Genomic DNA, 27,805 nt, shown 5'->3' with positions numbered 1-27,805 from the left:
TAGGAAAGTATAATTATTTGTAAATCCAGCTTTTATTGTCAGATCTTTATAATAAGGAGCACACCAAAAAAGGCTATGGGATATTCTGATGTGGGGCTCCCTCAATCTCTCCTATTGAAGTTTTTCCTCTTTAATTAAATAATATAATAATTAAATATTAATTGGTGAAAAGAGTTGGAATGGCTCAATAGCCTAATGGTTAGGTCACTCATCTGAGGGCTTGTCTATACTACCCGCCGGATCTAGTATAGACGTGATACATCGACTGCTGAGCGCTCTCACGTCAACTCTGGTACTCCACCAGAACGAGAAGCGTAAGCGGAGTCGACAGGAAAGTGTCAGCTGTCGACTTACCACAGTGAAGACTACGCGGTGAGTAGATCTAAGTATGTCGACTTCAGCTACGCTATTCACATAGCTGAAATTACGTATCTTAGATCGATTCCACGTGGTAGTGTAGTCAAGCCCTGAGAGATGGTAGATCCCTGTTCAGATCACTTCTCCTCATTCCCTTCTCATCAGGGAAAAGGGAGGACTTGAATTGGGGATTTCCCACATTCCAGGTGGGTATACCCTAACTGCTTCTATAAAAGAGTGCCTCCCTCCCCTTCTGCCTCCTGGGCCTGATATGGTAGGTGGTCTCTGAGCACATCTACCAGATCAAACCCTGCACATGACTTAGGTGGCTGAATGCTTATCTTCCCTTGGTTTGTGAATCACAAGCAAAGATAGGTGCCTGCCTGTAGCCTGGGTTTAGGCACCAAAGACTCCAAGGGGCGGGGGGGCATTAGTGCATGCATCCCTCTGGTTGGCATCTCCCATTGGCTAGATTAGCTGGCTCCCTGTCTAGCATGCTGGTTTTGTGGGTTTCATTCTAAGCTTATGCACCTAACTTGGGCTTTGTGGATAATAGTGCTGTTCCTGAGATTTTTTTTCAGCACCTAAGGGCTTGTCTACACTAACAGTGCTGCAGCGGCACAGCTATACCAATGCAGCTGTGCCACTGTAGCACTTAGTAAAGATGCTACCTACACCAATGGGAGAGTTTCTCCCATCAGCATAGATACTCCACCTCCCCGAGAGGTAGCAGCTATGTCAACAGGAGAATCCCTACCATTGACGTAGTCCTGGTCTACACTATAGACTTTTATGTTGGTATAACTACATCGCTCAGAGGTGTGGATTTTCCATACTCCTGAGTGATTTAGTTGTACTGACTGACATAAGTCTGTAGCGTAGACCAGGGCTACAAGTTAAGTGCTGGGATGCTCAGCATCACAACGCCTAAGGCCATGTCTACACGAGTGCTTATGTCGGCAAAATTTTTGTCACTCAGCGGTGTAAAAAAACAACAACAACAACACACTCTTGAGCGACGTAAGCTTTGCTGGCATAAGTGTTCGTGTGCACAGCACTATGTCAGCAGGAGACACTCTCCTGTCAACATAGCTGCTGCCACTTGGTGAGCTGGTTTTATTATGTCAACAGGGGAGCTCTCTCAAATCAGCATAATGAGGCTACACGAGCACTAGCTTGTAAGTGTAGACGTGGCCTTAGTCCCGACATGGATCAGGGCATTAGTAAATATCCCCCCTCTCTGTAAATCAGAAGTGAACCATGGAAACTTACTAATGTGAAACTTGATTAAAGTGACCAGTGTCTGGTTATTTGGCTACCTTTTCTTATTTGTTCTACTACCTAATTCAATAAGCTAATTAATGTTTGTACAGTACAGCCTCTTCTGCTATATTGGTTGTGCATTCTGTTTACCTTTATTATGCAATCAATTTGCAACAATATTTCTATTGTTACCTAAGCATATTTAAGCTTTTTTTTTTTTTTAGTACTCAGAAATAAAATTTCTGAAGTTCTGACCACCTGTGGCCATTAAAAAATGCCATAGCATTTTCTCCAGGAGAGTAGGAGTGTTAACCCTGGTAAAATTCCAACTCTTGTATTTACATCCTGGCCTACTGTACCTAGATCTCTCCCATAGTGACAATTAGATAAATTATTCTTCATTTCTTGTCCTAAATTGTTTTGTAGTTTGACTGGCACTGGTAAACATGCCACATTCTTCCCCATAGTTGGCTTTATTTTAGAAGTAGGTAAAATTATTATTTATACTTATACATACACACTCACCCCGCTCTAACCCCCCCAGATCAATGTTAAAAAGAAGCATTTGCCTTATTGTTATAAGCCCTGATTCAGCAAAACACTCAAGTGATTTGGAAGCCTACTTTGGCCATCTCCGACTCAAGGAATATTTTCCACACACCAATGAACAGAGAACTGACCCACAGGAACCCTCCTACCAATGCTACAAGAAGAAGAACTCTGCCTGGACTCCTCCTGACGGTCGAAATGACAGACTGGACTTCTACATAGAGTGCTTCCGCAGACGTGCACAGGCTGAAATTGTGAACAAACAGCATCACTTGCCCCATAACTTCAGCTGTACAGAACGCAACGCCATCCACAGCCACAGAAACAACTCTGGCATTATAATCAAAATGACTGACAGAGGAGGTGCTGTAGTTATCATGAACAGGTCAGATTATGAACAGGAGGCTGCCAGACAATTCTCCAACACCACATTCTACAGACCACTATCCTCCGATCCCACTGAGGAGTACCAAAAGAAACTACACCATCTGCTCAAGAAACTCCTTGCTACAGCACAGGAACAAATCTACACAGACACACCCTTAAAGCTCCGACCCAGGGGTATTCTATCTGCTACCCAAGATCTATAAACCTCGAAATCCTGGACACCCCAGCATCTCAGGCACTGGCACTCTTACAGCAGGATTATCTGGCTATTTGGACTGTCTCCTCAGACCCTATGCTACCAGCACTCCTAGCTATCTTCGAGACACCATGCCTTCCTGAGGAAACTACAATGCATTGGTGATCTTCCTGAAAACACCATCCTGGCCACCATGGATGTAGAAGCCCTTTACACCAATATTCCACACGAAGATGGACTGCAAGCTGTCAGGAACAGTATCCCTGATGAGGCCACGGCACACCTGGTGGTTGAGCTTTATGACTTTGTCCTCACCCACAACCATTTCAGATTTGGAGACAACTTATACCTTCAAGTCCGCGGCACTGCTATGGGTACCCGCATGGCCCCACAGTATGCCAACATTTTTATGGCTGACTTAGAACAACGCTTCCTCAGCTCTTGTTCCCTAACGCTCCCTCCTCTACTTACACTACATTGATGACATCTTCATCATATGGACCCACGGGAAGGGAGGTCCTTGAAGAATTCCACCTGGATTTCAACTATTTCCACCCCACCATCAACCTATGCCTGGACCAGTCCACACAAGAGATCCATTTCCTGGACACTACAGTGAAAATAAGTGATGGTCATATAAACACAACCCTATTCTGGAAACCTATTGACCGCTATACATACCTACATATCTCCAGCTTCCATCCAGGACACATCACACGATCCATTATCTACAGCCAATCCCTAAGATACAACCGCATTTGCTCCAATCCCTCAGACAGAGACAAACACCTACAAGATCTCTATCAAGCATTCTTAAAAGTACAATATCCACCTGGGGAAGTGAGGAAACAGATTGACAGAGCAAGACTGGTACCCAGAAGTCACCTACTACAGCACAGGCCCGAGAAGGAAAATAACAGAACACCACTGACCATCACATACAGTCCCCAGCTAAAACCTCTCCAGCGCATCATCAACAATCTACAACCTATCCTGGAAAACTATCCCCCACTCTCACAGGCCTTGGGAGGCAGGCCGGCCAATCCTTGCTTACAGACAGCCCCCCAACCTGAAGCAAATACTCACCAGCAACTATACGCCACACCACAGAAACACTAATGCAGGAACTAATCCCTGTAACAAACTCCGTTGCCTACTCTGTCCCCATATCTACTCTAGTGACACCATCATAGGAACCAACCACACCAGCCACACCATCAGAGGCTCATTCATCTGCACATCTACTAATGTGATATATGCCATCATGTGCCAGCAATGTCCCTCTGCCATGTACATTGGCCAAACCGGACAGTCTCCACATAAAAGGATAAATGGACACAAATCAGGCATCAGGAATGATAACATACAAAAACCAGTAGGAGAACACTTCAGTCTCCCTGGACACTCAATAACAGTTTTAAAAGTAGCCATTCTTCAACAAAAAAAACTTCAAAAACAGACTTCAAAGAGAAACTGCTGAGCTGCAATTCATTTGCAAACTTAACACCATCAATATGGGCTTGAATAGGGACTGGGAGTGGCTGGCTCACTACAAAAGCAATTTTTCCTCTCTTGGTATTGACACCTCCTCATCAATTATTGGGAGTGGACCACATCGACCCTAACTAAATTGGCCTTCAACATTGGTTTTCCACTTGTAAGGTGGAAATCCCTTCTCTTCATGTGCCAATATATATTTATGCCTGTATCTGTAATTTTTACTCTATGCATCTGAAGTAGTGGGTTTTTTACCCACGAAAGCTTCTGCCCAAATAAATCTGTTAGTCTTTAAGGTGCCACCGGACTCCTCATTGTTTTTGTGGATACAGACTAACACGGCTACCCCTCTGATATTTGTTGGAATGAAGTTTAAAAGTCTAAATGCCTCACTACTTTTTTTTTGGTCTAGTTTAAATTTGCCTTTTTCCAAACCCCAGGTTTTCTACTTACTGGTGCCAATTTTAACCCAGACCACCTGGTAAAATAAATAAATAAATAAGCAAACACACACACACACACACACACACACACACCCGGTACCCTGATATAACGCTGTCCTCAGGAGCCAAAAAATCTTACCACGTTATAGGTGAAACTGCATTATATCGAACTTGCTTTGATCTGCCGGAGTGCGCAGCCCCACGCCCTCCCCCCCAGAGCACTGCTTTATATCCGAATTCGTGTTATATCGGGTCGCGTTATATCGGGGTAGAGGTGTATATATATAAAATGTACACTTCCAGATTTGGAATTGTTAACATTTTGTACAGAGTTTATAGGAAATTTCCACTTGATGTCAATAGAACACTTGTAACAAATTTTGTTTCTAGTAAATCCAGAGATTAGTCCTATTTATAATACCCAAGACCCGCTCCCCCATCAGTAAAACTAAAATCTATAGTCAATACAAAAGTTTTGCTAATTTATATGGCATTGATCCCAAGATTAATTAAAAACAGATTAGAAGTATTCCACTGAAATAAAGTGGATATGTGCATACACTTGACTCTCTTTTTCAGATGTTTAGAGTTAGTTTATTGCTTGTCCAAGTGTAGGACTGACAGCTCTGTAGACTGGCCTCTTTATCCACAGAACATGTAAAGCAAGGGCACTCCGCACTAGCTTCTTTGCGCTATTCTGACTGGGTGTCTCACTCCTGTTCTGAAAGGGGCCAGCTATACATGTGACATAGTAGTAGTTCACTCACCATGTTTACTTTTTTCCTTGGTATCTTTTCTGAGACTGCCCACAAAGGTGCCAATTGAGAGGGTATTTTGAGTGATGTAGGCAGATGCCTTTCCCTTAGGAACAGGAATGAGACTATCAGCCCATCTCACATATGTCATGCAGTCCTCAGGTTGTAAAGTCAGTGGGCCACAACCGTCACTGGTGTAATTCTGAAAGTCAGTGGAACTATGTTAATTTGGGGATTAATTTGGCCCAGTATTTTTCTCAGAAATGGCTATTTTTAATGAAAGTCTCTAATTTTATTTGTACAAACATAAATGAAAACTTTTATAGCAAAAAAAGTTTTTCAGTGAGTTTTCCAGCAGACTATTTGGCTGTCTGAAACTGATTAGTGTAATTTGTTATAGAAACAACTTGCTTAGCCTTTTAATTAACTTATTTACATACAGTAGTAATCTAAGAAAGCAAACTTTTTTGTGTGGAAAAATACTCTTTTGCTGCTGCTAACTATGCTAAAATAATAATTCTAGTAAGGATTGATGGAAAATGTGAAACTCATCTCAGGTAACTCTTCTAAAACGTATTTTGTAATTACAAACCTGACAAGATCTCTTTAGGGATTAGTTGGTATAGTACAGTGCTTTCATTCATGTATTACATATTTTTGGCATCTGGAGAATTAAACACTTAAGTGAGTAAGATATTCCAGAAGTAAAATAAAGATGTTGTTTATCACTAAAATTATGTTTCTTTCACCTTCCTTATTTTGTCAGTCATATCGGTATTTCCCTTCGAACATTGAGGTCATTGAATGGCTTGGAGCCTATTACATTGATACCCAGTTTTGTGAAAAAGCCATTCAGTACTTTGAGAGAGCAGCGCTTATTCAGTAAGTAATGATTGTTATTGCATGTTTAGTCAAATATCTTGTATTGAGGGTTTTTTTTCTTGTAATTCTATCTCGGAGACATGATACGTTAATTGCCATAAGCTATGTTAGCATTAAATACAGCTTTAGGTATTGTTTCATCAGGTTCTTCACCTTGTATTTGTTTGGAGGGGTGTTTTTGTTTCTATTAGGCAGCTCTAATTCAAACAAAAGTAAAAGACTTCCTTTCCATGCTTTCCTCATCTGGTAAAGACTGTTGATTCAACCTCATAAACAAAAGCATCTTTCAGCAATTAACTTTGTTTCCTTGTTCATATTGTTCCTATTCTCATAAAAAGAATTGCAGAAAACACTAAATAAAACCACGAACAGTACAGTATTAACAGCTAACAATGGATATATGTTGACAAATCTAATTTATTCTGAATTTTATATTTGACCTTAGTAAAACTGTGTTTGTGACGTTTGGCCTTAGTAAAACTGTGTTTGTGCACTTCACAGAATGAGCTACTTAAGGTAGTCTGCATATTTTATTCTAGACTTACAAAGGGAGTTTAACATACAAGTGACCTACATGTAAAAATTAGGCCAAATTTGAAACTGGAGCTCAGAGTTCAACCAAAATTATTTATAGATATAGAAAAATACATATTTCCTCATAATATTTCCACGTGGAATTTGTGTCAACAGACAAGCTAAAATTCATATAACCCCGTGAAATCCAGAGGTAGCATTTCTCTTTTTGAGTGTTTTGGGAATCCTATCCAAAATCAGACTGAGCCAAACTCCGTTATTACTTGGCTTGTTTATGATGATCTAAAATTTGACCTACTGTCTGATTCATGTATGGCACTAAGGTTAAAATACCCCTGAAAGTACAAGGAACTATTTATGTGTTTGGGCAATCCAGACACCATTCAAGAAAAGACTATACTGCAGAAAGGTTATTAAAAATGCAGCAGAAATTAATATTTTAATTGAATGGGAGAGGTGGTGTGTGTGTGTGTGTGTGTGTGTGTGTATATATATATGTGTGTAATATATAAAATTATAAACAAAAAATGGTTTAAAATAATTTAAAACAAATAAGGCTAGGGTTACATGTAATAAAAAGGGAAAAAAGGCAAGAGTTAAACTCAAATGTTTGAGTAAATTGTGAACAAAAATAGAAAGACTAGGGCTAAATGCAAAATATATATAGAATAAACACAAGAGTTCACATAATTTAAAAAAAAAATAGGCAAGGGGATAAGCATAAATAACGAAACAAAAAAATGAAAATAAAACTGGAATTAACAGGACTTTTGCCTATCACCACCCTGCAAAATTGCCTGTATTTTTGGATTCTTTCTCCCACCTTTTGTCTGCATTGTCTGTGTAGATTGTAAATTCTTTGGGGCAGAGATTTCTCTGTGTGTTTGTACATCACATGTACATTGGGGCCTCAAATACTGGCACTAACCACAGAACAAATAAATTATTAATAATAATACTAAAAGCACAAGTTTGATCCAAAATACGACAGCCTACCTGCCAAGCAACATTGGTAAGCAGGACTATATAACCCTTATATTGAGACATTGGCTCCCCATTGATGATCTGATCCAATTCAAGATCATGTTCCTGATCTCCAACACACTCAGGCGTGGTCTACACTACGGGGTTAAGTCGAATTTAGCCACGTTAGGTCGATTTAAAAATGACCGCATCCACACAACCAACCCCGTTCCGTCGATCTAAAGGGCTCTCAAAATAGACTTCTGTACTCCTCCCCGGTGAGGGGAGTAGCGCTAAAATTGACCTTGCTGGGTTGAATTTGGGGTAGTGCGGATGCAAATTGACAGTATTGGCCTCCGGGAGCTATCCCAGAGTGCTCCATTGTGACTGCCCTGGACAGCACTTTGAACTCCGATGCATTAGCCAGGTACACAGGAAAAGTCGTGGGAACTTTTGAATTTCATTTCCTGTTTGGTCAGCATGGCGAGCTCAGCAGCACAGGTGACCATGCAGTCCCAGAATCACAAATGAGCTCCAGCATGGACCGAAAGGGAGACACTGGATCTGATTGCTGTATGGGGAGAAGAATCTGTGCAGGCAGAACTCCAATCCAAAAGAAGAAATGCAAATATATTTGCCAAAATCTCACAGAACATGTTGGACAGAGGCTACACCAGGGACACACAGCAGTGCTGCGTGAAAGTTAAGGAGCTCAGCAAGCCTACCAAAAGACAAAGGAGGCAAACGGTCACTCTGGGTCACAGCCCCACACATGCCACTTCTGTGAACAGCTGCATGGCATTCTAGGGGGGGACGCACCACTATCCCACCACTGTCCGTGGACACCTGCAAGGGGGGAGTCTCACGGACAATGGAGGAGGATTTTGCAGATGAGGAAGAGGAGGAGGAGAATGCGCAGCAGGCAAGTGGTGAATCCGTTCTCCCCAGCAGCCAGGAACTTTTCATCACCCTGGAGCCAATACCCTCTCAAGGCGGGATCCCCGACCCAGAAGCCAGAGAAGGCACCTCTGGTGAGTGCACATTTGTAACTACAGTACAGGGTTTAAAAGCAATAGGTTCATGGTCACCTGGTTGAAATAGGGGAATTTTTGTAAGGGAACAGTAAAAGGACCCCGTTCATGCTGGGCTGTTTGCGCTTGGCTAAAAGGGATCATCCCGGAGAATAGCCACGCGGCGGGGGGAGGGGAGAAGGGATCATCCCAGAGAATAGCCACACGGTGGGGGTTGGGGGTAGGGATCATCCCAGAGAATAGCCGTGGGGTGGGGGTTGGTGTGTGCTGCACATCTACCCGAATACTGCAGCCCCTCCTTTTTAAATGTGAAACCCAACCCATTGCTTGCTCTGGGAAAGGGGGGCGCTGCAGTTTGAAAACATTCCCACGTTATGAAGGCGTAAGAAGCCAACCCAATTTTACTCTCCCTTTTTATCTCCCCCCGGGTGCAAATGTTTCTATGCTCCCCCTATCATCTCCGTCTCTGTGGTTATCGCAGATTAGAAGGTGAAAAAATGCACTCACCATGACACGTTTTCCGAGCTGATGCAGTCCTCCCACACTGATAGCGCACAGCTCAATGCATGAAGGCATTCAGTGGCAGAGGCCAGGAAAGAATTGAGTGAGCGTGAAGAGCGGAGGCAGGATGCAATGCTGAGGCTAATAGGGGAGCAAATGGACATGCTGAAGCGTCTGTTGGGGTAGCAAACAGACATGATGAAGCATGTGTTAGAGCTGCAGGAAAGCCAACAAGAGCACAGACCCCAGCTGCATCCACTGTATAACCGCCTACCCTCCTCCCCATGTTCCATAGCTCCTCACCCAGACACCCAAGAGCACGGGGAGAGGGGAGGCTCCAGGCACCCAGCCACTCCACTCCAGAGGATGGCCCAAGCAACAGAAGATTGATTTGTAGTGTCGCTACAATAAACAATGTGGCCTTGTCCTTCCCTCCTCTCCCACCCCACCTTGTCCGTTATCTAATTAAAAAAAAATTATTAAAGAAAGAATGCATGGTTTCAAAACAATAGCTACTTTATTTTGATGGGGGGAGGGTGGTTGGTTTACAGGGAATTAAATCAACAAAGGGAGCGGTTTTGCATCAAGGAGAAACGCACACAACTGTCACACTGAAGCCTGGCCAGTCATGAAACTGGTTTTCAAAGCCTCTCTGATGCGCAGCGTGCCTAGCTGTGCTCTTCTAATTGCCCTGGTGTCTGGCTGCTCATAATCAGACACCAGGCAATTTGCCTCCACCTCCCACCCCATCATAAACGTCTCCCCCTTACTCTCACAAATATTATGGAGCACACAGCAAGCAGCAATAACAATGGGAATGTTGGTTGCGCTGAGGTCTGACCTAGTCAGCAAACAGCGCCAGCGTTTTTTAAATGTCCAAAGGCACATTCTACCACCATTCAGCACTTGCTCAGCCTATAGTTGAACTGCTCCTTACTATTGTCCAGGCTGCCGGTGTAAGGCTTCATGAGCCGTGGGAGCAAGGGGTAGGCTGGGTCCCCAAGGGTAACTATTGGCATTTCAACATCCCCAGTGGTAATTTTCTGGTCTGGGAAGTAAGTCCCTTCTTGCCGCTGCTCGAACAGCCCAGAGTTCCTAAAGATGCGAGCGTCATGCACCTTTCCCGGCCATCCCACATTGATGTCGGTGAAACGTCCCTTGTGATCCACCAGTGCTTGCAGCACCATTGAGAAATACCCCTTGCGGTTTACGTACTGGTTGGCAAGGTGGTCTGGTGCCAAGATGGGGATATGCATTCCGTCTATCGCCCCACTACAGTTAGGGAACCCCATTGCAGCAATGGGGGAGGGGGGAGGGATAGCTCAGTGGTTTGAACATTGGCCTGCTAAACCCAGGGTTGTGAGTTCAGTCCTTGAGGGGGCCATTTAGGGATCTGGGGCAAAAATCTGTCTGGGGATTGGTCCTGCTTTGAGCAGGGAGTTGGACTAGATGATCTCCTGAGGTCCCTTCCAACCCTGATATTCTATGATTCATCCGCTATGACCTGCACATTTCCCAGAGTCACTACCCTTGATAACAGAACGTCAACAATTTCATTGGCTACTTGGATCACAGCAGCCCCCACAGTAGATTTGCCCACTCCAAATTGATTCCTGACTGACCGGTAGCAGTCAGGCGTTGCAAGCTTCCACAGGGCTATCGCCACTCGCTTCTCAGCTGTCAGGGCAGCTCTCATCTTGGTATTCCTGCACTTCAGGGTGGGGGAAAGCAACTCACAGAGTTCCAGGAAAGTGGCCTTATGCATGTGAAAGTTTCACAGCCATTGTCAATCATCCCATACCTGCAACACTATGCGGTCCCACCAGTCTGTGCTTGTTTGCCTGGCCCAGAATCAGCGTTCCACTGTATCAACCAGCCCCAGTGCCACCATGATGTCCCAATTGCCACAGCCCATGCTTTCAGGAACATCTGTGTCCATGTCCTCATCAAAATCCTCCTCATGCTGGCATCTCTTAGCCCGGTTCTGCATATACTCAAGGATAATGCACGAGGTGTTTACAATGCTCACAGCAGCAGCGGTGACGGTGAGCTGAGTGGGCTCCATACTTGCCGTGGTATGGCATCTGCAGGAAAGCAGGAGAGCAGAGTTGCAGCGGAAGCAGTGGATGATGACGGTTAGCACCACACAGATTTCTGACAATTTGGAGAAATTTGCTATTGAGACTGAACTCATTTACAAGAGCAGGAGAGCAGAGTTGCAGCAGAAGCTGTGGATGATGACGGTTAGCAGTCCTACTGCACCGTCTGCTGACAGCAGCACCCAGGACGCGACAGCAGCGGTGACGGTGAGCTGAGCTGAGCGGGCTCCATGCTTGCCATGGTATGGTGTCTGCACAAGAAAAAAAGGGGTGAAACGATTGTCTGACGTTGCTTTCATGGAGGGAGGGGCTACTGACGACATGTACCCAAAACCACCCGCGACAATGTTTTTGCCCCACCAGGCATTGGGAGCTTAACCCAGAATTCCAATGGGCAGCGGAGACTGCGGGAACTGTGGGGTAGCTACCCACAGTGCACCGCTCCGTAAGTCAATGCTAGCCCACTGTAGTGAGGACACACTCCACTGACTTAATGCGCTTAGTGTGGATATACGCAATCAACTGTATAAAATCGATTTCTAAAAATTGACTTCTATAAAATCATCCTAATTTCATAGTGTAGACATACCCTCAGCTACCTAACAACCACCTTTATCCCCATGAATAGGATGTCCACCATAGCTCCATAATTCATGAGAAATGGAGACAGCTTTCTTGGCTGGCCCACTACTGTTGGGTACTTCGTTCCTCATGAGACCAGAATGATCTGAAATCTCACCATCTCCAGGATGACATACAAAAAACATCTGTCAACTTTTCCTTTACAAATAATAATGAAAGTCATCAGCAAAAACCTTTCATCTTGTAGTTAAGATTGAGACAGTATATTTATATGACTCTTCTACAAACTTTATAACAAGAAAATTACAATTACAAAAGAATCCCAAACATTAAATATAGAAATAAATAGTTAAAGTAATTTATAGAAATATTCCATTATCCCTTTTGTCCTTGCAGTCAGGTCCACATGGGAAGTTCCTTGTATTTAAAGCCCCATTTACTAACATATACTACTATATAGAAAGTCTAAAAATAATTGAAATTAAATTCTAGTAAAATGCTCAAAATGAAGTTCTACTTTCCCACTGGTTACTGTGGTTGTTATTAATTGTAAGGAAAGGATTGGTACTGTAAACAAAAACAAATGCAGCAGCAGCTCTAGACACAACAGACACAGAAAGGGGAAGGAAACAATGTTAATCAAAATGGCATCTTCAGCATTGGACATTGCTTGGTAACTGAAGTCTTGTTGTTTGCCTCAGGCCTCAATTTCTCCATCTAGTCATTTACTACCAGGAAATTCCCAACCCACTGGCTTCTTTTATAAAATAAATAGCTTTAAAAAATGGAGACAAACCAGTGAACATATTTGTGAAACACTGATTTAAAGACTTGCTATCCTGCTGTTCAGTGAAGCTGCCAACCCCTTAAAAATTTGTAATGCAGTCAGGCTCTTGGATCACGTATGTTGGCACTCTTAGTCCATTTTAAAACACTGGAAAGAAAACAGCTGAAACTAGAAAAAATTCATACTGATTTCATAATCTTCTTCTGGCACAGACCTAAACATTCAAGGCCTAATTCTCTAACCACTCAATGCATGAAACTTTGTGTATTGCATATGGATTGAAAAGTATCTGTGAATTATTAACCTCTGAAATTCTTGATCTTTCTGTGCAATTACAGTATCTGTGAGAATTCATTTTCCAGGAGAGGAGATTGTTAATTATAGCTAACAGAACATAAATATTTGGGAGTTTGGCGCTAAAACTTGTACATGCTATTTGCAAGTTGTTAATCCTAAAAATATGCCACAGTCATTAAACAGCTGTTATTATGCTGATTGTAAATAAAATGACATTTAAGCGATAACTTTGCCTCAACTCTGATCCCCAGTTCTCAATTCTTTTTTAATGGAATATTAATTCCAATCATTCAGTGATATTTTATATTTAAATCATCCCCTTTAACTTGCATTTTAAGATGTATTTTGAAATGAATTGAGAATTGTGTTTTTGAGAAGCTTGCAGGGGCAAATTTTAGCAACATATGCAGTTCAAACAGTAGAAGGAGTTGTGGAGCTTAATTTTGGGCCCTAAAAATGTAGGATTTTCATACCAAGTTGCCTAGGGTTACCATTCGTCCGGATTCCCCCGGACATGTCCGGCTTTTCTCCGTTAAAAATAGCGTCTGGGGGGAATTTGTAAATGTCCGGACTTCCCCCCCATGCAGAGTGCGCACAGCTGACAGAGCAGCTGGCCGGATGGTGCCACTTGCATGGGGCTCCGGCAGCCAGAGAGAGCCCCTCCTCCGCTTCCTCCTCCTCTCCCCTGCAGCTGAGATCACTCCCCTCCTCTCTCTCCCTCCCTCCCCCTCCCTGCATTCGCAGCTGGCCGGCCGTTCGCAACCGGCCTCTGGCAGTCTGGAGCTCTTCCCCCTGCCCAGCAGCACTCTGCGAGGGCGGGAACCAAGCTATGCGCTCCGTGGGGGAGCGTGGCAGCGTGTCGGGCTGCGCGTGGAGCCCAACACGCTCTTCTGAGCAGCACAGTAAGGGGGCCAGGGGGCCGGAGAAGGGGCAGGGAGGTTCTGGAGGGGGCAGTCAAGATACAGGGAGCAGGGGGAGGGTTGGATGGGTTGGGAGTTCGCGGGGGGCTGTCTGGGGGTGTAAGGTTTTGGGCAGTCAGGGTACAGGCAGGGGGTAGGGTCCTAGGGGGGCAGTTAGGGTGGGGGGATCTCAGGAGGGGGCAAGGAACAGGGAGGCTTAGGTAGGGGTTGGGGTTCTGGAGGGCAGTTAGGAGCAGGGGTCCAGGAGGGGGCAGTCAGGGGACAGGGAGCAGAGGGGTTTAGATGGGTCGGGAGTTCTGGGGGGGGGGGCTGTCAGGGGGTGGTTGGATGGGGCGCGGGAGTCCCTGGTGTCTGTCTGGGGGTGGGGGGAGGATAAGGGCCGGGGCAGTCAGGGGACAGGTAGGGGATAGGGTCCTAGGGTGCCAGTTAGGATGGCACTTCCCCTCCCGGGCTCCGGGTGTGCTGGAGAAGCGCCCAGCCGGGGGCAGGGTCTGGAGGTCTGGGGGCTGCTCAGCAAACCGTGAAGCCAGTAGCGCTTGGGCAGCTGTTTCACAGCTGGGAGGGAGGAGGGGGAATGCGGCGCGCTCAGGGGAGGGGGCGGAGTTGGGACGAGGACTTTGGGGAAGGGGTGGAGTTGGGGCGGGGCCAGGGCCCTGTGTAGTGTCCTCTTTTTTTTAAATGAGGAAATATGGTAACCCTAAAGTTGCCTACTAATAATTTTTATTACAATCGAGGTGTGTTAGGTGCTCAGTTGGATTCCATTGCTGTGTGCAGCAGGCACACATGTGCTGCAACTGAGAAATATGCAGCAGACTTGTCTTACATAAGCTTATTTTGCAGAATACCAGACTGCAAACAAATAGAGAAATTATTTGGAGATTAAATTGGCTTGACCTGTGGTTGAATAAAAATAAATAAATAAATAATGGACGAACAGTACAGTCAGGAAGGTAAAGAAAAATGCTAGATTTCCACTAGAGAAGCCTCCCTACAAATTGTTAGAATGCAATATCATCTTGGTAGGGGTGGCGCTATGTTTTTTGCCGCCCCAAGCACGGCAGTTAGGCGGCCTTCGGCAGCATGCCTACAGGCAGTCCGCAGTCACACGAATTCGGTGGCGTTTCTGTGGGTGATCTGAGAGTCCCGCGGCTTCTGCCGAAACTGCAGGACCAGCGGACCTCCCGCAGGCACGCCGCCGAAGGCCGCCTGACTGCTGCCGCACTCACAGCGACTGGCAGGCTACCCCCCGCGGCTTGCCGCCCCAGGCACGTGCTTGCTGCACTAGTGCCTGGAGCTGCCCCTGCTTCTAGGACATATTAACAATGAGGACTATACAGTCCAAAGAGCTTTCCACATATGGTTTCGGTCAGCTTTGAAGAATTGACATGGCAACTTACCAGCCCACACATAGCTATATCTTTATTATCTTTTAACTTGCTAGTAATGAAAAAATGCTGTTAGTTTATGTGCCCTTCCTAGAAAGGATTCACCCTGAGTGAGCGACAAGTAGAATTTTGTGAGACTGGTTTAATAGTGGATGTACACCAATATTTTGAACTTCACAGAACAATTTGTCTATTTCATCATTTGCTAGTACTGTATACTAAATGTTTTTATTTATTTATACATAGACCAACACAAGTAAAATGGCAATTGATGGTTGCTAGTTGTTACAGAAGAAGTGGTAAGTGTTTCTACTTGTTCTGTGATTTTTTTTTATAATTGGTATTTTTTTTAATTTATATATTTTGAATTTTTACTGATCTTTTGTACATCTTCTCGATGAGTTCTTGGTTCTAAAATCTCCTTAGCCTGTAGCATGCTTCTGCTTTGTGAATTTTCTGTATAACAAAGCATGACCTTCCTTGAAGTTCTGGATTTAATTACTCCTCTTTGTACTGTCTTGTACTTATGAGTGGAGCAGTCCTGTGCAAGTAAAGAACAGGCCAAACTAGTGTAAATAGTCATATTGTATTTGATTTATGTCAGAGCACCATATGATGTCACAATAGCCAAGTAGGAAGTTTCTAGAGTTGCTCAGCTAAACAGACCACATTTACAATATATGTAGTGGGTACAATTTCTAGATATTAAAAAAAATTGAAAATTTAAATTGTACAAACAGAATACACACTGCCGCTTCGAGACTGAGCTCTCACCTGCTGAATTTTATAACTGGGATTCTACAATCTGCATCTGCTATTGATCATAACCACACTGGGACAGAGACCGTGTCTTCCTCTTTGTATTGTTCCGCACCAAAACACGCTTAAGATATTTTAATAAATAATACTTTTCTTTCATGCTGTCCCATTGTTCCTACTCTTTCCCTTGCTCCTTTAGAGCCTCACAGAGAAGAACCGAATGACAAATTTGCAGATTTTCTTATGTTGTTTGCCCAGTTACCTGATTCTATGGGATGGGGGAGTAGAAGCTGGGTGACTATGTGAATTGAAAGATAAAGTCAGCACCCAACCAAAATCCAGCACAGAAGAGCTTTCCCAGCAAAGGAACAAGACAGCTTGGCCACCATTATGTTCATTAGATATGCTGGGAAAATCCCCAGTATGAATTGGAATGTGCTGGTAGGACAGTTAGAGCCCCACCCATCGTTTAAAAAAAAAGTTTGAATTTTTTTTCAGCTGTTCACAACCAGCCTTAATTATTATAGTCAGGTAATAATTAAAGAATGCCAACTTTAACTGCATCAGTTGTGATTTAGGATTATTAAACCACATACTCTTAAAAATAAAGCAGCTGAAAAAAGCTGGAAGGTACCAAGTCACATCAGTTTCTGGTCTGATACTGTGCCATTGTACATGCATGTGTGTGTGATGTTGTTTATTTTGTTTGCAGGTAACTACCAAAAAGCTCTAGATACATATAAGGAGATACACAGAAAATTTCCAGAGAATGTTGAATGTAAGTTGTTTCATTGAGTGGTGCAGCTTTCAAGGTAAAGGAAACTCTACGCCAGTGGTCCCCAACCTTTTTTGTCTGGCAGGCGCCAGACGACGAGCCACGGAGGATCGTGGCAGCGGATGAGCATCCGCCAAAATGCCACCAACAAGCGGCAATGTCAATAGGCATTGCCGCTGAAATGCCGCCGACAAGCAGCGTCATCCAGAGGTGTTGGCGGCATTTTGGCGGCGACGCCTCTGGATGACGCTGCTTCTCAGTGGCATTTTGGCGGATGTTCGTCTGCCGGCCAGTACACGGGCGCACTTAGACGCCCCGGCGGGCACCATGGCACCCGTGGGCACCGTGTTGGGGACCCCTACTCTACGCTATATTGAATATATCTATTAGTAATCCATATTATTTAAGTATTTTAAAAATAGAAAATATTCTCACAGACTGCCTTCTTTCCCAATACTAATTCTGAACATTCCTTGTGGACTAGGGCTTGACTAAAGTAATACTAGGGCAATATTGAGGAAAGAAGATGAAAATAAACTTGCTTACTGACTTCCTTCCTCCTATCTTCTTCCTGCAGTTTTAGAACTGTTCTGTTTATTTACTCTTCCAGGTACATCTACACTTAAACCGCTACAGTGGCACAGTTGCAGCTGTTCTGCTGTAGTGCTTGAGTATAGACACTACCTATGCTGATGGGAGGAGTTCTCCTATCAGCATAGGTTATCCACCTCCCTTATGGCCATTGTAGCACTTCTGGTGAAGATGCTCTAATAACTCCACCTCCATGAGAGGCGATAGCTATGTCAGCGGGAGAAGCTCTCCTGCTGACATAGCGCTGTCTACATGGGGATTATGGTCAGTATAATTACATTGCTCAGGGGGGTGGATTTTTCATACCCCTGAGTGACATAGTTATACTGAAGGAAGTGTGTAGTGTAGCCCTTAGCCTGAGAGTCAGTAGTTAGGTCTCCAGAATTCTTCCATCGACCTAGTGCGGTCTACACCAGGGGTCAGGTCAGCATAGCTGTGTATCTCAGGGGAGTGGATTTGTCACCCCCTGAGAGATGTAAGTTCCCAGTGTAGACCAGCCCTTTAAGTTCTGTGTGTGTACTTACAGAAACATCCGTTGTTACCTGTAGACCCTACTACTGTCATCTCCCCAGACCAGACTGTTTCTCTTCTTGTGTTTGACATCCTTCCATTTTATAGTCTACAAATCTTACTGTGGTTAAAAGTTTTACCAAAACCAAGTATCCCAAAAAGGCATGAAGCATTTTTTTAAAGTTTAGTTGTTCAAGTAGTCTCTGGAAACCGTTAGAGAGTGCCAGACTGGGGATACATGGTAGCAGGAAACATCACTTCGTGAAGACTGATAGATGCTTCACCACTGGCAGAAACAACTCTGTGGGTGAATGGAAGAGCATCACAGAGCATGGTTTGGGAACCATTGCTCTATGTTGCCGTAGCAGCCTCCTTACCTCACTTATTGTTTAAAACCTCAGTACTACAACTGTCAGTTTGCCACTTACCAGAATTACATTTTTAAACAGTTTAAGGCAGAACATTTACTATATTTTAAAAGTAGACTTGCAGCATTTTTTTCAGCTACTACACCTCTACCCTGATATAACGCGACCCGTTACATATAGCGCGGTAACCCCGGGGCTCCGGCAGCTGTGGGGAGCCCAGAGCCCTTTAAATCACCGCTGGAGCCCTGCCGCCACTACCCCGATATAACAGGGTTTCACCTATAACGCGGTAGGGATTTTTGGCTCCTGAGGACCGCGTTATATCGGGGTAGAGATGTGTAATTTTACCAAGTTTCCTAAATTCTCTTGAAGAGTAGGCTTTACGGAGGTCTACTGCAGTAGAAAAACAAAACTTTTGCCTTAGTTAAGTCAACAATGGCAACACAAGTTTTGCAAAATGGTTTCTCACTTTAAGATCTATAGGTAAAGAAATATAAGGCATGTTAATATTTGTAGTGTGTGAATCAAAGGAGTGGACTATTTTGAAAATCTTTCAGTAATTCTAACATTCTTTGAACATTGCCGGCACAAATCCATGACACCGAGGATGCAGTACAGAACTACTAGGAAAGTAGTCACTGTTCATCATTCCACTGTTCTATTAATTTCTAAAGGCAATGAGTCAGAAGCTCTCTCATCTCCCTGTGCTTCATCAGCTGTTGTTAAATCACCTTTTAACTAGTTATTGAGGTTTTCTTCTGTTTACTGGTTATTGATAGTTTAGCGTCGTATTTAGATAGGTGTCATTCCATGCTGCTGTGCACAGAGACAGTGGCAGCTCTTTTCCAAATTGGGGACTGTGGCTCAAAGGAGTTCTCTCTTCCCCTAAGTCCTTCCTATTTTATCATATAAGCCTGGTCTACACTGAAAAGTTATATCAACATATTTACATCCGTCAGGGGTGTGAAAAAACCACACTCCTGACTGGCATAGCTATTCTGACAAAACCCCCAGTGTAGACACAGCTATGTCAAAATAGAAGAGGGCTTTGTTGAGGGAAGTGATGTTCCTACAGTGACAGAAAAACCCCTTCTGTCAGTGTAGGCTGCGTCTGCACTACAGGGCTATGCCGGCATACCTATACCAGCATAGCTATCTCTACACTAGCACTTTTGTGGGTAAAACTTTTGTCAGTCAGGGGTGTGAAAAAGCACACCCTTGACTGACATAAGTTTCACCGACAGAAGAGACGGTATGTCGGCAGGAGATGCTCTCCCGCAGACATAGCTGCTGCTGCTCGTTGGGGGTGGTTTAATTATGCCGACGGGAGAGTTATCTCCATCGGCATAAAGTGGTTACACAGGAGACCTTACAGCAGCGCAGCTGCAGCAGTACAGGTGTGCTGCTGTAAGGTCTGTGGTGTTGACATAGCAGTAGTCTCCATAGCATAGACAACCATAGTCACATTTAGCCTTCATATCAATTTTTGAACTCTATAGAGATTGATATTAACGCAGGAGCTAAAAGGCCACCCACCATGCATCTGAAGTGCTGACTCAACACTGGAGTAATTAGAAAATGTAACTATGCTAGTGTCCATTCTTTTCAGCTCATTTGGCATTGATGACTTATTTTCAATAAAATGCTATTGGGGAATGGTTTTGCGATAGCAGTTTAGCATATGTATAATGCTTTTTATTTTTGAAGCATTTCACAAACACTAAGTAACTAAATTTCACAACACCCCTTGGGTATTATTAACCATTCTACAGTCAATCACAGAAAAGTTAAAATTGCTTGCATAAGATTCCAATCTGAGTTGCTGGTATTAGAAAGCAGGAACCCCTAATCCCCAGTCCTTTGCTATGTCCAGAAGACCATGCTGCTACTCTATAAATTCAGTTTTACTAGATTAAACACACTGCTATTTTTTCACCTGCTTTCAAGCCCTTTTCTAAATATATTTTTAATGTACAATTAGGTCTACGGTTCTTAGTTCGTCTCTGCACAGATATGGGGCTGAAAGAAGTTCAAGAATATGTGACAAAGCTCAAGAGAGTGGAAAAACTAAAAGAAATAAGGGAACAGGTATGTTTGTTTTCTCCTATGAAAAGTGGATTATTTTTTTCATTTTCATTATGTAGCTTCACTGCCTAGCACAATGAACAGTAAAATAATATTTGCTATAATACTTTAGCCTAGCTAGAGTGTACCTTCACTTCCTGGTGTACAGACGTTTAAGTTGGTTTTGCCATAACTCTTGGATTCTTTGGTTTTCAGAGGTTTAAATATAGGTGCATTCTGTAAGGGTACAAAGCACATCTAGTCAACGTAAACATTCTGCCTTAATGAAGTTTTTGGGCAGTGAATTTCCCTTGGCTTTGAGGAAGTGGTAGTAGTGAAGGGGGCGTGACGGGGGCACAAGACAGGTTACTGGGACTACCTCACTGTCACTCAGCTATCAGCTCTGCCCTCCATCATGCCCCCCCAGTAGGATCAAGGGCAGGTAGGAAGGCAATAAACAGAAGCCTGTGAAAAGCACATCCACCAGATGGTGGTAGCAAGGGTGAGAGGGAGCCCCAAAGTCTGTACTCCACTTTTGGGACTAGCATAGGGAGAAGAGGTTCTGCACAACCCTGTGCAGCATAGGAGGATTGCAAAAATGTGAAGTGACTCATTCATCTCAAGGAGATGTTTTCAGGTGAATCCAAACACCTCATGGAGATGAATACAGCCTGACAACAGCTCTTAAGTGGTGTGATCGGACCCATTCATTTCAATATGTATTCTCCTCCCCTCCCCCTTCTACCTCAAAATCTACCTCAAGCCCAGCCATGCAATACCAGGTTTCAAGACAATCTTATTATGCACATGGACTTTAGAGCAATTTGAATACTAAAATCAGCTCTTTATTGGGGGAGAGGGCTGTATCTGAGAAACATCTTGATAAATGACTCCAAATTTACCCCAAGAAATATTTCCTGGCCCCTCGTGTCATACCAGTATTCAAGATAATCTCGTTAGCTACATATATTTCACTGCATATTGAAAATGTAAAGAAGCTCATAATGTGGGGAATGGTTATTGGTAGAGCCCTACCAAATTCACAGTCAATTTAGTAAATTTAATGGTCATAGGATTTTAAAAATCGTAAATTTCATGATTACAGCTATTTAAATCTGAAATGTCAAAGTATTGTTATTGTAAAGGTCCTGACCCAAAAAGGAATTTTGGAGGGTCACAAGGTTATTGTAGGGCATGTTGCAGTACTCCGACCCTTTCTTCTGCGCTGCTGCTGGCGGAGGAGCTGCCTTCAGAGTGAGCAGCTGGAGAGCGGCGGCTGCTGGCTGGAAGCCCAGCTCTGAAGGCAGAGCCACCGCCAGCAGCATCACAGAAGTAAGAGTGGCATGGTATGGTATTGCCACCCTTACTTCTGCACTGCTGCGGGTGCGACGCTGCCTTCAGAGCTGAGCGCTTGGCTGACAGCTGCCACTCTCCAGCCACCCAGCTCTGAAGACAGTGCAGAAGTAAGGGTGGCAATACTGCAACTCCCCCTAAAATAATCTTGTGACCCCCCCCTGGAACTCCCTTTTGGGTCAGGATCCCCAATTTGAGAAACGCTGGCCTCCCCATGAAATCTGTATAGTATAAGGTAAAAAACCAGATTTCACAGTCTGTGATGCGTTTTTCATGGCAGTGAATTTGGTAGGGCCCTAGTTATTGGGAACTCCTCAATCAAATGACCCCATATTTGCACCACAAACTCTACCGCAACCCCTGTTGCAACATAACAGTTTTGAAGACAGTTTCCCGAAGCATGTGGGACTTAGTGCATTTAGAAAAATTGACTGCTAATCAGTAAACAAGGCTCAGCCTTGACTTTGGTGGTGCTGCCACCCCACTATGACATTAGTAACGAAACAGCTAAGCAGATAAAACATTACCTTTTCAGATTACAACTCCAAGAAGGTCTCACTGAAATGAGTTAAATGGGTTCTGCTTTATCTCTAGTGGGTAATGGTCCACATTACAAACACACTCAGTTTGCCACAACATGAAATAACTGGTAAACTCTACTCAGGAAAGGTCAGAAACTAAACTTGTATAAAAACTGGATTAATTTTTAATTGGAGGGCAGAGGTCCCTGGGGTTGGAGAGGTAATTACTCACTTGTATACAATATTAGCACTACTTTTTCCTGAGTTCTTATGCAGCATAGACCTGCAAATATTAAGAAATGTAAGAAAAGCACCTTTTTCCTTTTTTAAAAAAAATATTCACACTTTTTATACAAATACTGTTTTTGTTTGGTTAGGTGTTTTTGTTTGTTTTTAACATCTTTATTTGATGTGAACCTGAGTTTTCTGGGCACTTTTGAACACTTACTACTTCTGTGCATTAAACTACTAGTGAAAATATTTAAACAATTAAATTGTTTAACTTAGTTGTTTAAGATTATAGTAATATCTCAGTGATATTAAAAATGTAATATTTCATTTTGACTTGATACATTAATCACTGAAAGTCCAGGAACTAGCTGCTGAATACTACCCTTCTCCATTTAATCACGACATAGGTATATAGAAGCACAAACTCTAATACAATCATTTTCTACTGCTATGGTAAATTAACCATAATTTGGAGAGGCTAATTTGCAGATGACTGGAATGTTATGTTAATCACAACAATGCATCATTCCTACATGTTCTTTCATAACACCAGCATTGCAATGCAAAATAAGGGTCTCATACTATGATTCACTTTGTGCCTCTCCAGTTGTTAGAGGTTGAGTTCTGTAGCTCAGAAATTGTAAAATTCACCCCTTATGTTTCCCTGCCAAATACTGATTTCAGTCCACAAAAAAAGGCACAGGTCAATTATTGCTCTCTGTTTTCATCAGCAATTTAAAGTCAGTTTCCCTTCCTCAATATTTCAGGCTAAGCCATGATCTCTTACTACTGTGCCAAGTGGTGAGGCAGTAAATAGATAATTAAATATTTGTGGAATATGCCCTTCTTTTCAATGAGTCTTACTAAGGTCTTGTCTACATTTGGAAATTTACCAAAATAGCTATTCTGGAAAACTCCTATGTGGCCACTCTTATTCTGTAATAAGAGTGTCCACACAGGGGCTTATATCAAAATAACTATTCTAGAATAACTATTTCTGTAAATTTCCAAGTGTAGACAAGCGCTTAAAGGTGTCCAGCCAGAGATCTGGAAACATCTGTGGGGGTAGGTGAATATTCACCTGAATATTCCTTAGTGCATTAACATTTCCTTGGTATTACATTTAAAAGAGATGCGCACACACACTGGTACTTGTACAGAAATTCACAAAATCTTATTGGCATTGGTTCAAATACAGGTAGTAGTATTGTATATTTATTTCTCTATGTGAATTTAATGACTGAAAATGAGCACCTGATAAACTGTGATGTGAACCAGGGATAATATGTACAGACACCATATGATTTTCCTCAGTGCATCTCAGTTCTAATGTGCAACACATTTCTGCTCTTCCAGTCCTGGGCCACTCTTGACCAGAGGCTGCCAGTTGTGCCAAAAATGATTGTCATCCATGTGGGAATAGGATGTAAAGCAAACTCATTTCCACTTGTGATCCATTAGAGAATTTGATCTTGCGTTTTCACAAATGAAACGCCAACACATAAAACCTACTTGTTCCACATTAGACCCATTACCTTCATTTTCAGTTTTTCCTTTTAAATTTGCCCTTATGTTTGAAATACTCAAGGGCTTTACACAGTGCTGTGGGTATGAAGTTGGAATGCATGTGCCCGCACTTTGTATGTTATACAGTACATATTGTTTAGAGACTGTTAGAATCATTTTGCAGCTGCTCAGTCTCCAGAATTTTTTAAGTGCCTTTTTGTTTTCAGTTATACATGATGCAACCATTAACTGGAGGTCAAGATAAATTAAAATCAAATAATAAAAACCATGCACAAAGTAAAACTAGACCCTTTGCATGTGAATTTACATACATCTTTAGGATACTTTGAGAAGATTGGTTGTGATGGAGGTAATAAATAATCCACCAGACACTGCTGTATTTATAGCGTAGATGATGGCAAAGGCCTCAATCCTGCAAACAGTCATGCAGATGCTTAACTTCATGTGTGTAGTCACACTGAGTTCAAAGGGATTACTCTCTTCACTGGAACTTAACTAGATTATGCTTCATGCTTTCAAGTTAAATATGTACATCATGTTTCCAGGATGAGCTCCTAAAATGTTAAGGCTTTAAAGAACCTCAGCTAACTTGTTATTACTGAATCTCCACTCAGCTAAACGATTTCAACTATTAAAATAAACTGCTTAGGAAAGTCATTTTATGTCACATGATCTAGGTTTTCAACCAAAGGCCTATGTAGTCCACACATCTTTTTTAAACAGGCTCTTAATTTTATACACTGAATTTAGATAGAGCTTTTTTAAAAATAAATTAACAGATGGAGGCTCTAAATATTGGATCTTTGCACCTGTCCATCAAAAGGCTCCTTATTAAGATGTATATTTTCTGTAATTGACAAGATATATGCATCTGAATATTGGGATTTCGAAGTCAATTGTGCAATACAGAGGTATTGCTTGGACAAAATAACAGTAACATTTTAAAATAATCCTAAAAATAACACAGCTGGAAGGTGTTTGTGGTCCTTTCCTCATTCCTAGAAACTTGACTTTTTAAACATAGTTTTTATAATATTTACCATTGCCTTCATGTTAGATTTAGCACTCAACAACAAATTAAATTAACTTTTTTCCTGACATACAGTGCTGTGCCAAATATTAGAAATTTAAGACCTGTGGGGTAAATATTTCTCTTTCTAAATTTTCTTCCTCCCCACTTGAATCTTTACAATAATAAAACACTTCTTGGATTTACAAGATGTTAGTAGGCAAATACTACTTTCATGTAGAGGGGAATACCTTGAGAATTTTTTCAGCTGTACTAATCAAAACTTCATGTAAGGTATTTTTATTCTTATATAAATGTTATCTGAAAGAACAGATTTTATTGAATTTTTTTATTTGAACTTCATTAGTTCTGTGTAAACATTGTATTTAACTGATTTTAAATGCAACTTTTTGTACTGAAGAAATAAGATTTTAGTTGCACAATACAATATTACTGTAATTTAAGTCCAATTTAGTGTTCTCTACGGTTTATAGCAGTAAATTGAATTTTGAGCTTCAGCAGTTCTATCTAATCTAATTATGCTAAATAGGGTTTTTGTGTTTATTCCTTCAAATTTATTTCACTGTTGTTCTAGCGTGTTAAATCTGGCAGAGATGGCAGTGCGCGTAGCCGCAGAGAAGGGAGTGGTAGTGGGGGTAAGTACTTGGAATAACAATTTTGCTTAAGTGTTGGAGTTGTCAACGTTCTAAAAGAAGAGTTTTTCTTAAAGTGTTGTAAACCCTTTTATATTTATACAAGTACATATTGAGTAATGCATAAATATTATTTTGCAAACTTCACTTACATTTTTTAGCTCCTTTGGTCTTAGTATTGTGAATATTAATCTTTGCTCTGTAAAATCTCCACTAATATGGTAGCTTTTTTGTTTTGTTTTAGGGTTTATATAGCACATACAGGTCTCACAGTTTTCCTAAAAATAAATTTGTGACCTGTTTATAAAATAGTTTAACTGAACACTCTTTGAATGTTAAATTTTGGATAAACAACACATTTTAAAGAGTCATTGTCTATAGGAGGGGAGGGATAGCTCAGTGGTTTGAGCATTGGCCTGCTAAACCCAGGGTTGTGAGTTCAATCCTTGAGGGGGCCACTTAGGGATCTGGGGCAAAAATCAGTACTTGGTCCTGCTAGTGAAGGCAGGAGGCTGGACTTGATGATCTTTCAAGGTCCCTTCCAGTTCTAGGAGATGGGATATCTCCATTAATTATTATTGTCAAGTGCCCTGAGAAAGAGAAAAAATAGCTATAAGAACAGGTTTGTAAAATGCTTCTGTGAATTGTTTTTAATTGGGGAGATTTTTGCAATGACTTGTTGACACTTCCTCACAATCCTAAAACTCGGAATTGGTTCTCTGGTCAACAATACTGGGACAAATTTAGATTTACAGTTCAGCATAACCACCTTGATTTACAGATGCAACAGAAAATCAGCTTTTCAAAAATCTAGCAGGGATAAGAGGATTTTATAAACAAAGGTGATCACTATAATGTGTAAGTGGCCCAAGAGAAATTTAGCATAGTGCCATAAAATAAGAAATACAGGGTTTTTTCCATAGATGCTATAAAAGAGACATTTTGGACTGATCACACACAAAAGTGAACGTCACTGTGCGTGTGTGAATGGTCACATCACATTGCTCATGAATGGCAAAGCCATGAGTGACTTAAGCAGGTACCAAATACATGCTTAGAAAGCCTTCATACCACCTATCGTACATTCTGCTTACATTTCCTGTTACAAAAAGAACAGGAGTACTTGTGGCACCTTAGAGACTAACAAATTTATTAGAGCATAAGCTTTCGTGGACTACAGCCCACTTCTTCGGATGCATACAGAATGGAATAAATATTGAGGAGATATATATGAGATATATATATATACACACATACAGAGAGCATAAACAGGTGGGAGTTGTCTTACCAATTCTGAGAGATCAATTAAGTAAGAGAAAAAAAACTTTTGAAGTGATAATCAAGATAGCCCAGTACAGACAGTTTGATAAGAAGTGTGAGAATACTTACAAGGGGAGATAGATTCAATGTTTGTAATGGCTCAGCCATTCCCAGTCCTTATTCAATCCTTTGTTGATTGTGTCTAGTTTGCATATCAATTCCAGCTCAGCAGTCTCTCGTTGGAGTCTGTTTTTGAAGTTTTTCTGTTGTAATATAGCCACCCGCAGGTCTGTCATTGAATGACCAGACAGGTTAAAGTGTTCTCCCACTGGTTTTTGAGTATTATGATTCCTGATGTCAGATTTGTGTCCATTAATTCTTTTGCGTAGAGACTGTCCGGTTTGGCCAATGTACATGGCAGAGGGGCATTGCTGGCACATGCTGGCATATATCACATTGGTAGATGTGCAGGTGAACGAGCCCCTGATGGGATTTCCTGTTACAGAAAACCAATGTGTGGAATGGTTCAGGACGTTTGGTTTTTTTACTAAAAATTGAACTATTTTTCTTGTCCTTCCACCTGCAAAGCCAGATGTCTTAATTACCACTTATCCAATTGTACAAGGCTCATAAAAAACCATGAAAACCACTAACATAACCCAGAATAGCTTTTCATTACTTAAATAATTTACATCTATTAAGTCTCCTATCTTAGGATCTTATGGGGTTAGAACGGAGTCCTGGGGTGCCTTAGGA

At 42.2% G+C, this 27,805-nt stretch overlaps 1 protein-coding gene across 2 annotated transcripts in view; it reads left to right on the top strand.

The window, feature by feature from the left end:
• The window catches only part of IFT88 (intraflagellar transport 88), an 87,352-nt gene that overhangs the window by 44,644 nt on the left and 14,903 nt on the right, over nucleotides 1-27,805 (top strand). Inside the window, exons 20-24 of one of the 2 annotated variants that reach the window (XM_065595220.1) lie at nucleotides 6,214-6,329; nucleotides 15,675-15,727; nucleotides 16,900-16,965; nucleotides 20,413-20,519; nucleotides 25,732-25,792. In XM_065595220.1, the coding sequence (XP_065451292.1) occupies nucleotides 6,214-6,329; nucleotides 15,675-15,727; nucleotides 16,900-16,965; nucleotides 20,413-20,519; nucleotides 25,732-25,792 (403 nt within the window). The remainder of the gene's footprint in view (nucleotides 1-6,213; nucleotides 6,330-15,674; nucleotides 15,728-16,899; nucleotides 16,966-20,412; nucleotides 20,520-25,731; nucleotides 25,793-27,805) is intronic. The other variant, XR_010601036.1, reaches the window with a different exon arrangement.

This window comes from Chrysemys picta, chromosome 1, assembly GCF_011386835.1.
Source record: "Chrysemys picta bellii isolate R12L10 chromosome 1, ASM1138683v2, whole genome shotgun sequence".
Taxonomy (NCBI): domain Eukaryota; kingdom Metazoa; phylum Chordata; order Testudines; family Emydidae; genus Chrysemys; species Chrysemys picta.
The sequence above is the reverse complement of the archived record's forward strand: the minus strand, read 5'-3'. Positions and strand labels throughout refer to the sequence as shown.